The 16,226-nt window shown below is 30.9% G+C and overlaps 1 protein-coding gene and 1 non-coding gene across 2 annotated transcripts; both read left to right on the plus strand.

The window, feature by feature from the left end:
- Positions 1-1,696: 1,696 nt before the first annotated feature.
- TRNAY-GUA (transfer RNA tyrosine (anticodon GUA)) lies at positions 1,697-1,786 on the plus strand. Its single transcript is given in 2 exon segments — positions 1,697-1,733; positions 1,751-1,786. It is a non-coding gene; the product is annotated as a tRNA-Tyr (tRNA).
- Positions 1,787-11,779: 9,993 nt separating this feature from the next.
- LOC130965653 (uncharacterized mitochondrial protein AtMg00810-like) lies at positions 11,780-12,589 on the plus strand. The gene has a single exon (XM_057890415.1). The coding sequence runs from the start codon at positions 11,780-11,782 to the stop codon at positions 12,587-12,589; it is 810 nt and encodes a 269-aa protein (XP_057746398.1).
- The last annotated feature ends 3,637 nt before the right edge of the window (positions 12,590-16,226 follow it).

Below are 16,226 nucleotides of genomic sequence, written 5' to 3' on the forward strand. Positions count from 1 at the left end.
TAATTGAAATAAAACATAAAAAAATATTTATTTATTTATTTTTGCGAATATACAGATCAGATATGTGAATACTTACATAAAATTCGCAATCCAATCCTATTAATATATGAATTGGATCGATATTCATAATTTTTAAATTGAATTCAGATAAACACTACAGATATACAAATTGAATCCAATATATGAACTCTAACTATTTTATTGATAAATGGTAAGAATTACATGTGATAAGTATCTTAAAAAATTGTATTTAATACTTAAATATTAATACCGTTTGTTAGGATACTTATAAATAAGAGGACCTCTTGATCTTAATGAAAAAATAGAAAAAAAAAATCTACAAATACTTATATCAAAATGAAATTATGGAATTACTACGATATATATTACAGAGTAAATGTTCTTTTTTGTTTTTGAGTATTTGTTCGAAAAACAAAGTATTGTTTTATTATTTGAAATTTTTAATTCCCATCCATTTAAAATCCAAGTTTGAGTGCCCTTTATTATTGATCTAAATAGTTCCGACACATATGTAGATTATTGTTTATAAGGACCGATTAAATTTTTTACTTAATTAGATAGTTTAAAATCGATTGAAAATTTTTAAATTATGGAAAGACACTTTTCCTTTTTGATAAATGACCAAAAACCAGCGAAATTAAAAGAATATTTACTCCATGTAATAACATAATCAGTAATTAATTTGAGTTGATCGAGTGGTTAGCTTATTTGTTCAAAAGTTTAAATTTTGTCTTTTGTATGGAGTAATTTATTGTCTAGTGACATATCTTTAAATAAAACCCAAATTCGTAACGAATTAATTTTTAATCTGTTAAACAGAAAGATATTATAAAAAAAATAATAAATATAATTAAATTATATATATATATAATCCGCATTCTCTCTACTTTTTTTTCACCATAATTCTCGTTGTTAACATGGTCCAATTCACATGCATGCATAAAAAGTCCTAAGATCGAGAGATAAAGATCATATATTTTTGGGTTAATTAAAGGCAGAAGTTTGCATGTGACAAAGACCATACGAAAGGGTTGACAAAACCACAACCCTAAAAAGAGGGAACAATAATATAATGAGGATGAGATTAGTCCATGTATAAGGTCAGAATTTTTAACCTTTTTCCCTTAGCATTATGAAAAACCGAACCCATTTGTCAGGTCAAAGTGGACCCATCTGACAACACGTGAGGCCCATATATTACCACTTCTATATGTCAAACAAGCTTAGCTTTAAGGATTGAAGAGTTTCTTATCCAACTATAGGTTAATACTTAATACAAAGCTGATGCCATTTCATTATTGAAGTATTGTATCCTAATGATTTTTCATTTTTCTCATCACTACTGATGTTCTTTTCATTTGTAAAGTTAAATATAATTATTTACGAAAAAAAAAACTATAATCTGATTAATATAATATCACACGATACATAATTTTTGTATTGTATGTTTATATAAATTTATAAAAAAAAAGGAATAGCATTATCAAAATTGGAATGAAAATATCTATTTTTTTTATTTATGTTATCAAGGTGTTTAAAAATTATGAGACATGACTGACAATTTCGTAATCAATATAGTATATATAGTTAACATAAGAAACTTAATTTTGGATCTTACTATTTAATTGGAAAAATAATATAAAGATAAAAACTAATTGCACCACATTACTACAAACCGACCTTAGCTCAGTTGGTAGAGCGGAGGACTGTAGTGGGAAATTCACAGATAATCCTTAGGTCGCTGGTTCGAATCCGGCAGGTCGGATTTTTTAATTTTTGATTAGTTTTGTTCTATGATAAAATATAAAGTATTTTTTAGATAAATCGTAATTATATTTTGATATTTTATTGATATTAAAATATAAATTAAAATTTTTAATTATTTTTAATGTCTTATTTTAATGATATAAAATATTTAAAATATTTTTTTGTTTTAATAAATAATAATATATACTATCTAAATTTATTTTAAAAATACATATTAAGAATAAGACTGGATACGCTGACACGTGATGGTATTTAGGTGTGTCCAGGCGTGTCTGGAGAAGAATCTTTTATTTTTTATTAAGACACGGTTGGACACAGCAGACACGAGTGTCGGTGAGTGTCGTGTCTGAAATGTGTCCGACATGTAGACACGGCAACTCAGCGAAGTTTCCGTGCTTCATAGGTTTTGTTAGATGTTTATTTCAACTATCTGTTTATAGATGTTCATCTTTATATATTTTCAATTATTTTTACATGATAAAAAGTTACTAGCAGAAAAAAAATTATTTTATAATTAAATAAAAAAAATTATTTTATAATCAAATCTTACTTAATAGAAAATAAAATATTTAAATGTGTTTTCTCATACTAGGTTAAATGTGTTTATCTATTTTTTTCTTTATCTTTTTATTTTTCATGTGATCCAAGTTCAACAGATAAATTTTTTTTAAAAGTACAATAGTCTAGTTGGGACGTATCTCATCCAGAGCAATTGCCATTTTTTTTCTTCATAAAGTGATGTATTGTTATACTAATTAATAATTTTCTCTATCTATTCCCTTCCTGATATTTAAACTTCTTCATTTCTGTTCAGATCTCTTGATGGATGCTTATTGTAGGTGAAATGCAGTTGAAATTTCTTATTATTTCATTTGTTGTTATCACGTCATTTAGCACTTTGTTAATTTACTGTTCTATTGACCTTTGCTATTATTTCTTCATACATAATTGGATAAATATACCTCTATCAGTAAAATTTTTTACTGCAATATCATTCTAAAAAGGTGTCTGTGCTTGTGTATGATATTATTAGAAAATTAATAGTAATCAGAAAAATCCTGCATTCATAGATAAAAAGAACGTTAAGCAGAGGATATTTTCACTAATTAATCAATAAAATAATTAATTTTCATTCTTTTAGAATTCTATTACTTGTCATAAACTTGAAGACTTGTGATCGAATTCTATTCTAAGAATAACATTGCAATTGTTAACAAACACCAATACTTCAGGATAATTAGCTTTAAATGCATCTCCAGTAGGTTTAAATTCATACTCAATGTAATTCTTGTATTAAGTGGTACACTATAAGTGTATATAGATAAACACTTCCAAAACTGTTAAGTTGTTGATGACGGCTCAGAAGTTAGTTACACTCAATTAGTTACACACATTCTCAATTAGTTACACTCACTTAACTATCTGTAACCACTTACTCAAGGCACATTTACACTCTATAAGTAGCTGCACTGTAACTCATCACTTTTCCTTTCCTTCTTTCAATACAAATATTTCTCAATAGCATCTTCTCCAACCTTCTTCTCTCTCTCTGAGTGTTCTCTTCTTTCTTCCTTCTTATCCAAGAATCTGATACCGCACATGGTATTAGAGCTTTTTCGGTTCTGATCCTTGGTATCAGGTCGGATTTTTTAATTTTTTATTAGTTTTGTTAGATGTTTTATTTCAACTATTTGTTTATAGATGTTCATATTTATATATTTTCAGTTATTTTCACATGATGAAAAGTTGCTAGTAGCAAAAAAATCATTTTATAAACAAATCTTACTTAATAGAGAATAGGGGTGAGCACGGGTCGGTTTGGTTCGGGTTCAAGGTAAAATTAGAACCGAACCGATCAAAAAATAATTGGTTTGATTTGGTTCGGATTTGCGTTTTTTTGTGCTTGTACTCGAACCAAACCAAACCGATTAAGAGCGGATTGGTTCGGTTCGGGTAGCGGGTACCCGATGACTTTGAAATTCATAAAAAAAAAAACTAAATTGGCAAATTTTTATCTTAAAAATTCAAGAAATACAATAAACATGTAACATCAACAAAAATAATGCAAACATATTAAATACGAAATACATTAAAAACTAAATTCATCAAAATCCAAACATATTAATAGTAAATAATCTTGTCTAATGAAAATATAAAAGTGCAATAGAAATATTAGAAGTTAAATACAAAGTCTAGTGAATAATCTTTGAAAGAAGCTAAAACCAAAACACATTAAAATCTAAACATTAGTGAGATAGGATTAGCGTTGAGTTAGAAAACACATAAAAAAGTCATATATATATATATATATATTTATTTATTTAATTATGATCGGATATACGGGTTGATTCGGGTTCCGCGCCCCCAAAACCAATACCCGAACCAATAATCAGTAAATGTCATTGGTTTGGTTCGGGTTGGACCCGATTACCCGTCGGTTCCAGAACCAATTTGATTGGTTTGGTTCGAGTTCGGGTGGGTAATCGGGTACCCGCTACCCGTGCTCACCCCTAATAGAGAATTAAATATTTAAATATGTTTTCTCATACCAGGTTAAATGTGTTTCTCTATTTTTTTTCTTTATCTTTTTCAGTTTTCATATGATCCAAGTTCAACAGATATTTTTTTTTAAAAGTACAATAGTCTAGTTGGGACGTGTCTCATCCAGAGCAATTGCTGTTTTTTTTTTTCTTTATAAAGTGATGTATTGTTATACTAATTAATAATTTTCTCTATCTATTTCCTTCGTGATTATTAAACTTCATCTTTCCTTCTCAGATCTCTTGATGGATGCTTATTGTAGCTGAAATTTCTTATTATTTCATTTGTTGTTATCACGTCATTTAGCACTTTGTTAATTTACTGTTCCATTGAACTTTGCTGTTACTTCTTCATATATAATTGGATAAATATATCTCTATCAATGAAATTTTTTACTATAATACCCTTCTAAAAGAGGTGTATGTACTTGTGTATGATATTACCAGAAAATTGATAGTAATCAGAAAAACTCTGCATTCATAGATAAAAAAAACGTTAAGTAGAGGATATTTTCACTAATTAATCAACAAAATAATTAATTTCCATTCTCTTAGAATTCTATTTCTTGTCATAAATTTGAAGACTTACTTGTGATCGAGTTCTATTCTAAGAATAACATTATATTGCAATTGTTAACAAACACCAATACTTCAGGATGATTAGCTTTAAATGCATCCCCAGTAGGTTTAAATTCATACTCAATGTAATTCTTGAAACAATCAAGTGGTAACACTGTAAGTGTATATAGATGAACACTTCCAAAACTGTTAAGTTGTTGATGACGGCTCAGAAGTTAGTTACACTCAATTAGTTACGCACACTCTCAATTAGTTACACTCACTTAACTATCTGTAACGACTTACTCAAGGTACATTTACACTCTATAAGTAGCTGCACTTTAACTCACTGAATCACTTTTCCTTTCCTTCTTTCAATACAACTGTTTCTCAACAGCATCTTCTCCAACCTTCTTCTCTCTCTGAGTGTTCTCTTCTTTCTTCCTTCTTATCCAAGAATCTGATACCTCACATGGTATCAGGTCGAATTTTTTAATTTTTTTATTAGTTTTGTTAGATGTTTTATTTCAACTATTTGTTTATAGATATTCATGTTTATATATTTTCAGTTGTTTTCACATGATCAAAAAGTTGTTAGTAGAAAAAAAAATCATTTTATAATCAAATCTTACTTAATAGAGAATTAAATATTTAAATGTGTTTCTCTATTTTTTTCTTTATCCTTTTCAGTTTTCATGTGATCCAAGTTCAACAGATAAATTTTTTTCTAAAAGTACAATAGTCTAGTTGGGGCGTGCAGAGCAAACACTGTTTTTTTTTTCTTCATAAAGTGATGTGTTGTTATACTAATTAATAATTTTCTCTATCTATTTCCTTCCTGATTATTAAACTTCTTCTTTCCTTTTCAGATCTCTTGATGGATGCTTAATGTAGTTGAAATGCAGCTGAAATTCTTTATTATTTCATTTGTTGTTATCACGTCATTTAGCACTTTGTTAATTTACTGTTCCACTGAACTTTGTTGTTACTTCTTCATACATAATTGGATAAATATATCTCTATCAGTGAAATTTTTTACTGTAATACCCTTCTAAAAGAGGTGTATGTGCTTGTGTATGATATTACCAGAAAATTGATAGTAATCACGAAAATCCTGCATTCATAGATAAAAAGAACGTTAAGCAGAGAATATTTTCACTAATTAATCAACAAAATAATTAATTTCCATTCTCTTAGGATTCTATTACTTGTCATAAACTTAAAGACTTACCTGTGATCGAATTCTATTATAAGAATAACATTGCAATTGTTAACAAACACTAATACTTCAGGATGATTAGCTTTAAATGCATCCCCAGCAGGTTTAAATATATACTCAATGTAATTCTTGAAACAATCAAGTAGTAACACTGTAAGTGTATATAGATGAACCATTCCAAAACTGTTAAGTTGTTGATGACGGCTCCGTAGTTAGTTACAATCAATTAGTTACACACACTCTCAATTAGTTACACTTACTTAACTATCTGTAACCACTTACTCAAGGCACATTTACACTCTATAAGTAGCTGCACTATAACTCACTGAATCACTTTTTCTTTCCTTCTTTCAATACAACTGTTTTTCAACAGCATCTTCTCCAACCTTCTTCTCTCTCTCTGAGTGTTCTCTTCTTTCTTCCTTATTATCCAAGAATCTGATACCTCACATTGTATTAGAGCTTTTTCGGTTCTGATCCATGGTATCAGGTCGAATTTTTTTATTTTTTATTAGTTTTGTTAGATGTTTTATTTCAACTATTTGTTTATAGATGTTCATGTTTATATATTTCAGTTGTTTTCACATGATAAAAAGTTGCTAGTAGAAAAAAAATTATTTTATAATCAAATTTTACTTAATAAAGAATTAAATATTTAAATGTGTTTTCTCATACCAGGTTAAATGTGTTTCTCTATTTTTTTTCTTTATCTTTTTCAATTTTCATGTGATCCAAGTCCAACAGATAAAATTTTTTCTAAAAGTACAATTGTCTAGTTGGGGTGTGTCTCATCCAGAGCAATCGCTGTTTTTTTTTCTTCGTAAAGTGATATATTGTTATACTAATTAATAATTTTCTCTATCTATTCCCTTCCTGATTATTAAACTTCTTCTTTCCTTTTCAGATCTCTTGATGAATGCTTATTGTAGCTGAAATGCAGCTGAAATTTCTTATTATTTCATTTGTTGTTATCACGTCATTTAGTACTTTGTTAATTTACTGTTCCATTAAACATCGCTGTTACTTCTTCATATATAATTGGATAAATATACCTCTATAAATGAAATTTTTTACTGCAATACCCTTCTAAAAGAGGTGTTTGTGCTTGTGTATGATATTACCAAAAAATTGATAGTAATCAGAAAAATTCTGCATTCATAGATAAAAAGAACGTTAAGCAGAGGATATTTTCACTAATTAATCAACAAAATAATTAATTTCGATTCTCTTAGGATTCTATTACTTGTCATAAACTTGAAGACTTTCTTGTGATCGAATTTTATTATAAGAATAACATTACAATTGTTAACAAACACCAATACTTTAGGATGATTAACTTTAAATGCATCCCCAGCAGGTTTAAATTCATACTCAATGTAATTCTTGTATCAAGTAGTAACACTGTAAGTGTATATAGATGAACACTTCCAAAACTGTTAAGTTGTTATTGATGGCTCAGCAGTTAGTTACACTCAATTAGTTACACACACTCTCAATTTGTTACACTCACTTAACTATCTATAACCACTTACTCAAGGCACATTTACACTCTATAAGTAGCTGCACTGTAACTCACTGAATCACTTTTTCTTTCCTTTTTTCAATACAACTATTTCTTGATAGCATCTTCTCCAACCTTCTTCTTCTTCTTCTTCTTCTTTTCTCTCTCTCTCTCTCTCTCTCTCTCTCTCTCTCTGAGTGTTCTTTTCTTTCTTCCTTCTTATCAAAAAATTTGATACCTCACATGGTATCAGAGCTTTTTCGGTTCTGATCCATGGAACAAACCATCACTTCTGCACCACAAAATTGCTCAGCTGTATCGATGGTTTCAATCGCAAATTTTCCTGCAACAATTAAGTTAGATGAAGACAATTACAAAGTCTGGAAGCATCAGGCCCTAGCTTGCATCAAAGAAAATTGATTGCAAAGCCACATCACAGTAGGTTCAATGCCGAAGAAGCACAACTCAATGGAAGATCAAGCAGTAGATAAAGTGTCACAAGAATTTGAGGATTGGGAGCAAATAGACGAATGTCTTGTAGCTTGGATGTTGTCTGCTATGGATGAATTTTTTTTTTTGAACAAAGCAGTTGAATATGAATATGTATATGAAATTTGGGAAGTTCTTGAAGAGCATTTCACAGCCAAGATGAAATCCAAGATTAAATTGCTAAAGGCTTAGCTAAAAATAATCAAGAAACATTGTTCATCCGCCTCAGCGTACATTACAAAATTAATAAGGTAGCAAATTCACTTTCTGCTCTTGGAGCTACGTTGACAAAGGAAGAACACTTCGAAAGTACACTTGGAGGGCTAGATGTAGAATTCAGTGCCTTCGTTACTATGGTTAATGCAAGATCCGATCACATGTTCATTAATGGATCTAGAATCACAGTTACTAGTACAAAAAGAGGTAAATGACAGATTCCACAAAATAGGCCTAAACATGGTGCATGCAAACTTAGTGCACAAGAAATCAGATGCGAACAAAGAAGAAGTTGAGTACCAACCTGAAGCAACCTATGAAGCTATTCAAGAGACTAGGGCAGAGGATAAAATGGTCGAAGAGGTAGAGGAAGAAGCTTCTTCAGAGGAGGAAGATCATGGTAGCAAAATGGCAGACCCTAATGTCAACTATGTGGGAGGACAGGCCATACGGTGTGGCAGTGCTACCATAGGTTCAACCAGCATTACCAGAATCCACAGCTCCAGCACCCAAATAATGGACCTCCACCACCAAATGATGGATTTAACCAGCAAAATCAACAAACTCTGAGCCTCTATTAATCCCAAAATTCACAAATATACAGATCACAAAACCAACAAACCCAGCAAATAAGCTAAAACCCCAAGCACTTCTCACTGTTTCAGGCACAAACTCAGATCCAGGATAGTATCCTACTCAGGAGCATCCCATCACATCACCTTTGACCAGATGAACTTGATCAATAGCTCAGAATATCAGGAACCTGAATAGGTGTTTGGAGGTAATGAAAAAGGTATGAACATTGCTAATATTAGAAGGTCTATCATTCATATTTCTATGTCAAACAAGTTTTTTAAACTCCAGAATTTGCTTCATGTCCCCACAATTTCAAAAAATCTAGTCAATGTATCGAAGTTTGCATTAGATAATGAGGTATTTTTTGAGTTCGGGCTTACTTATGTGCTGTAAAATGCCAAGAATTCAAGAAGATTCTATTGAAAGGCAAGCTTAGGAATGAATTGTATAGATTTGACAATATTCAGATTCAAAGACCAATCTAAAATGTTGAAAAAGCAAAGATCGCCAATGTTAAAAAGAGCATTTGTGCAAATTTTAGTGTCAAAAGCTTAGCAAATGAAAAAGAGAAAGAACAAGAAGTTTGGTATCACAAACCAAAAGAAAAAGAAGAAAAACAAGACTATAGTAGTGTAACAAGTAGTAGTGCAGTAAGTAATAGTAGTGCAACAAGTGAAAATAAGAATGCATGCTGTAATTCTTCAAAAGAGAAGAAAACAATAAATAGCAACAGTAGTGTAACTAGCATAGCAACAAGAGCAACAAGCACCAGTAGTGTAAGTAATGGAAATAAGAATCCCTATAGAGGCACAAATATAAATGAAAACTTTGATGCAATTTCTTCTCAATTCAAAAAAATTCCTCTTTCAAGCACTCATGCTCATGCTGTCAATATTCTCTCTTTAAACTGTACTGCTACAACTTCAAATAATTGTGCATCTGATTCTGGCACCATAACAAATAATGGTTGTGGTATTACAACTCTAAATAATCCTGCATATGATCATTGTGTTATGATGACCAACTCAAATGCTACAGTAAATATATCTGTTAACAACCCAACTAGTCCCTTCAATCATAATTCACCAAACACCAGCACTACCTCTCCAACTACCAAAATTGCAGTACCAACCACACACACCAACACCACCAACACCTTAGACCTTTGGCACAATCGACTTGGCCACCCCTCCACCAAAATCACCAAAACTGTTCTAGCCAAACCTAATATTCACCCGCCTCAGACCACTACCTCTGCCACTATAACATGTGAACCTTGCTGCACAAGCAAAATACACTAACTCCCATTCCCTCACTCATAAACATAACACACCACACCCTTAGAACTCATCTACTCAGATCTTTGGGGGCCTTCTCCAATTCCTAGTAGGTCTGGCTATAGATATTATGCATGTTTCATAAATGCATATAGTCGATACACATGTACTTACCTGCTCCAAAAAAAGACCCAAACCTTCTCAGCCTTTTGCCAATTTAAAGTCATTATTGAGAACGAAAATGGCCACAAAATAAAAGCCCTATAAATAGACAATGGTGGGAAATACCTCTCCAAACCCTTCAACCAGTTTCTTACAAACCAAGGAATCCAACATCGCCTCACTTGTCCATACACACACCAACAAAATAGGTGTGTTAAATGTAAAGACATGCACCCAACTGAAACCTGCCTCACTCTACAGTCTTAAGTCTCACTACCTCTCTTCTTTTGGGATGAAGCTGCCTCATTACAACCTTCTTGATAAATCGCTTACCAACCCAAGTTCTCAACCTCAAAACTCTCCTAGAAACCCTCTTCAATACCATGCCAGATTACCTTCACCTAAAATCCTTTGGCTGCACATGTTACCGTCTGCTAAAATCCTATAACACACAAATTTGACCACAAATCCCAAAAGTGCATCTTTATATGTTATAGCTCAAATAGAAAAGGCTACAAATGCCTATCTCCATCTGGCTGGGTATATATGCCTAGAAATGTAATTTTTTGGGAGCATGAGTTCCCTTTCTTAACTCTGTTCCATACCTCATCACCAACACTAACCAGGCCAGCCTTTAACCCACCCTCAACCTTTATATTCTATCAACATCCTCACCTTTAACCCCCACCTATCACCTCTCCCTCACCCACATGCATAGACATACATGATTCACCTTCCACTAATATCAATGTTATATCTAATTCATCACTGAATGCATCTGTTAAAGTCACTAATATCGACAATGCTACTAACACTATTGACACTGCGGATTCCTATGATATTGTACCTTTGCAGGTAGCAATTGAACCTGGCAGTCAATCAGCAGAGGCTGTGTCTTCAGCACCCATCCTTTAGAACCATCATACAATGCAAACACGAAGCAAAAATGGCAAGCCAAAAGTATATACTACTACCTTAGCCACAACCAACGTCGAATGTGTGAACCAATGCCTCCCGAGGTCTATAGAACAAGCCCTTGCTACCCCACACTGGAGAGAAGCCATGGAAAAAGAATACTCGACCTTGCTAAAGAACAACACCTGGTGCTTAGTTGATCCTCTAACCCACTCAGCTTTTATTGTTTGTAAGTGGATATTCAGAGTAAAAAAGAATTCAGATGGTAGCATCCAAAAGTACAAGGCTAGGCTTGTAGCAAATGATTTTCACCGAAAGCAAGGAATCAATTATGATCAAATATTCAGCCATGTAGTGAGACCTGCAACGGTTAGGACCATGCTTAGCATTGCACTTGCAAAGGGGTGGAAAATTCATCAATTTGACTTCAACAATACATTCTTAAATAGTAATCTCTTTGAAGACATATTCATGCAACAGCTAGAAGGTTTTGTGTCTCCCAATAACCAACAAGTGTACAAGCTCCAAAGATTATTCTATGGACTCAAACAAGCTTCCAAGGGCATGTTTCACAAAGTTAAGTATTGCTCTCCACCAGTTTGACTTCACAAGCACGAAATCTGATGCATCCGTTTTCACCAGACTCACAACAACCTTAGCCACCTATATTCTTATCTACTTAGATGATATATTGGTCACTGGTACCTCTGAAAGTGACATCACAGCTCTCATGGCACAACTACACAACACTTTTTCATTGAAAGATCTTGGTGAAATGTATTACTTCTTTGGGATTGAAGTCAGCTCAAGCTCCATAGGGACATTCATATTGAAACAAACCAAATACATCATAGAATTGCTAAAGAAATCTGATATGATCAATGCTAAACCCGTGCCAACCCCCATGACCTCATCACTAAACCTCTCTACCTTTGGTGACAGAACATTCAACAATCATATATTGTATCGATTCATTGTTGGTGGCCTTCGATATGCCATAATCACCAGACCAGAAATCTCCTTCTCAGTGAATAAAGTGGCTCAATTTCTTCACTCTCCACTAGAATCACATTGGAAAGTTATCAAACAAATTCTTAGGTACCTTGCAGGCACCATACGGCACGACTTGAGGTTCAGTAAATTCATCAATTTTAGAATATATGGATTCTGTGACTCTGACTGGGCCAGTGATGTTGATGACCGAAAGTCGACAAATGGCTTTGCTATTTACTTAGGTTTGAAACTGGTATCTTGGGCTACCAGAAAACAAACTGCAGCATCAAAAAGTAGCACTAAAGCAGAATTTAGAGGCATTTCAGATGTTGTCACTGAAATTATTTGGTTGTAAAATCTCCTAGCTGAACTCAAAATTTCCTGCTCTACCAAACCTATAATCTATTGTGATAATCAGAGTGTTGTTCTATTGTCAGCCAACCTAATTTTGCATAATAAGTCCAAACATTTTTTACTAAGTCAATCCTTTGTTAGAAAATTTATCACCAAAAAGGAGATCTTTGTTCAACACATTCCAGCACAGGATCAACTGGTAAACACATTGACAAAGCCTCTCTTAGCAACATCTTTTCTCAAGTTTAGGGACTTGTTAAGAGTATTTGAAGTAGAACCCTGATGTAAAGGCCCTTGGTTTCAAGGGGCATGTAAGTGTATATAGATGAACACTTCTAAAATTGTTAAATTGTTGATGACAGCTCAGCAGTTAGTTACACTCAATTAGTTACACACACTCTCAATTATTTACACTCATTCAACTATCTGTAACCACTTACTCAAGGCACATTTACACTTTATATGTACCTACACTGTAACTCATTGAATCACTTTTCTTTTCCTTCTTTCAATATAACCGTTTCTCAATAGCATCTTCTCCAACCTTCTTCTCTCTCTTTGAATGTTCGCTTCTTTCTTCTTTCTTATCCAAGAATCTAATATCTTACAAATACACAATTTGACTGTTGATTATATAACCTTACTTTCTAAATGCCTTCCCAACAGGTTTAAATTTATACTCAATGTAATTCTTAAAACAATCAAGTAGTAATACACAATTTGATTGTTGTAACCCCTGCAATAAATCACCATAGTACATGATTACTTGTCACAACAAAATTAACGATAAAGTTATAGTTAAAACTTATTCTAAACATTTTAAATAAAATTAAATTATATTAACTATTAAAAATATTTTTAAACAATTTAAAAAATGTTAAAGACAAAAATATACTAATAAAACATGTGAGAATCGTTAAGAGTCAAAGGTGTTGTTATGTTCTTATTATAACAAGTTGTATATGTATTATGTATCGTTATTAAAATTTATTAAATGTATATTATAGTAATAGTAATACATATGAAGTTAATCAAAATAATAAATATTTTAATAAATCGGATATTTTGTTATTTTAAAAAGAATTATTTTATCTTATGATAAATTTTTTAATCTTAATTATCTTATAATAATATTTATTACAAAAATATTTAAAATTTGGATGAAAATAATAAAATAATTAATTTATCTAATGAGAATAATTTTTAAAATTTTAACAGTAGTAAAAATTTGTTAAAAATTAAAATATTCCATCTAAAATTCATTGGGAGTGATTTAAATATTTAGTTATTTACCCAGTATTTTAAAATCTCACACCAAATTTGATCATGCCTAGCTAGAAGTAATATTTTAATTTATAATCTATTCTTAATAAATATATAGCAACTACACCACGTTAACAAAAATATCTCCAATAATGCATCATAGGAGATGTCCTAATATCTATGTAGATGGTTTACCATTTTACAATTTGACAACTATCGCCACAAAAAGGTTTATCTGCACCGACAATAGCTGCAGTTTTGGGAGTGCCAAGAAATTAAACCATTTGGTAGTGATTGAAAGGTATCGAGAGCTGGTAGAGAGAGGATGAAAAGAGAGAGAGAAAGCTTAGAGCAGAGAGAACAAAGAGAAAGAGAGAGAGAATGCAGAAAATTGAGAATGATTGAATTACTTGTATAACAGAAATTAGTTACATCACTTACTATTTGTATTCATTTGGTGGGTGACTCAGCAATAACTAACTTTCTAACTGTCTACCAAAATTGTTAACTTAGCTCTAACTAACTAACTGTTTATACTGAGTACCTAACAGTAATTTGACAAGACATGCATAAAATGAATCATTTTCTACACATAGCAAATAATTTGGGAGGAACTTTTCGTTCACAAAAAATTGATCAAACAAATTAATATCATGGTTCAAAGAAAAGAAAAAGTGGAACGTCAATTTAGAAAAGAGTTTAATTTATTCAAATTCTGATCAGACAGAAGATCACAAGAGCTGTGGTTTAAAAGTGATACACATGAAATAAGAGTCTTTAATTTATGATTTAGAGTTATGGCTGGTTTGACTTGTCTAGCTATGGTTGATTGATCATTTTAACTTTTTAAGACTATTCTCACACGGACAAGGCCAACGTTTTATGGTTGAACTTTGTGTGATGTGCTTGAAATGGAACATACTTTTCTAGAAAACACACATACCACACTACACCATGCACGGTGATTAGTAAATAAAAATTATTAAATATTAACACAATAATAGAAATTATTGTATAATATAAATTTAATTTGTTTAGATTAAAAAATAAATATATTCAAATAACCAAATAATAATAATTTAATTAGTCAGTTACTAAAAGACAAATCTAACTTCTTAAATATAAATTATATATATATATATATATATATATATATATATATTAATTTAGCTTAGCTCTTACATATAATAATTGTTTACTTAAAAAAAAAACCTTCTACCATAAATATTATAGTTTCAACTTTGCAATTATACTAACAAAAAAAATATTTCTATAATTACTTAATAGAAAAATAGATATTATTTTTTATATATCTATACATAAAGTGAATTTTAATTGTTTGAGTCAAATTTTTTTCTTTCTACAATTTTTTTTATCTTGCTCTCATAATTTCAGTTAAAGTTGATTCCTTCGAATTATAATACTTATAAATTCTTTAACTACTGAGCTATAATATTTTTTGTATTATATAAAAATTAGTCAATAAAAAATGTGAGTTGACGGACATGAAATATACTTTAAATTTTAAATATATTGATATTAATTTATTATTATTATTTTTTTGTATTATTTTTGCTTCACTTTTAAAATTTTTCAGATTCGAGGTAAAAGGTTTTTTGTTTTTTTAACGGATACAATGATATGTAACAAGTTTTTTTATGTAAACTGACACCACCAGTTTTTGTTTTCGGTCATGCAACTGGCACAACTATTTGTCAGCTGAATTGAGCTATGGTATTTTCCTTTTTTTTGATGGTTAAGAACTATCTAGTAACTCTGTAATTGTGGTGCTATATATGGGCTGATTTTGGTCAGGCATTTGTTGGGTTTGAGAGCAAAGCTAGGTTCTTAACCAAAAAGAAAACTTGAAGACGATCCAAACCCCATGATTTAAAGGCTCCTGTCGTTTTTCACTTTTTCTCTTGTTAAAACAAAATCCAGATTCTTACTCTTAACCACCCCCCTAACCAAAAAAAATAGGACACATTCTTCTGTTATTATAAGGAACTTTTATGTAATTTTGTTATAATTTGTGTGTTGCTTTCACATGATTAGTGTTAGTTTTTTGGTTGGTTCTACATAATTTCTACTTTAATTTCATAAAATTTTATTTCATATGAATTATGTTAAGATTTAAAAATAGATATACATTTAGATACCAAAAAAAAAAGACACAAAAAAATAGATATACATTTTACATATTAAAGAAGAAGAAAAAGAAAAAGCTGATGCGCAAAGGAGTTGAAGAAAAGGAAAGAAAAAAGAAAACCTGCTAAGAAGAAGAACAAAGAATGGAGAGGTAAAAAAAAAAAAAACTTTTTAAAAATTTAACTATAAAATTATTTGTTTACTTAGTATTTATCAAAAATTCCTAA

Source organism: Arachis stenosperma, chromosome 3, assembly GCF_014773155.1.
Source record: "Arachis stenosperma cultivar V10309 chromosome 3, arast.V10309.gnm1.PFL2, whole genome shotgun sequence".
In the NCBI taxonomy this organism is placed as follows: domain Eukaryota; kingdom Viridiplantae; phylum Streptophyta; class Magnoliopsida; order Fabales; family Fabaceae; genus Arachis; species Arachis stenosperma.

Excerpts from the sequence above, each read along its gene's own strand:
- LOC130965653 (XM_057890415.1), top strand. The coding sequence starts at position 11,780 with ATGGACTCAAACAAGCTTCCAAGGGCATGTTTCACAAAGTTAAGTATT.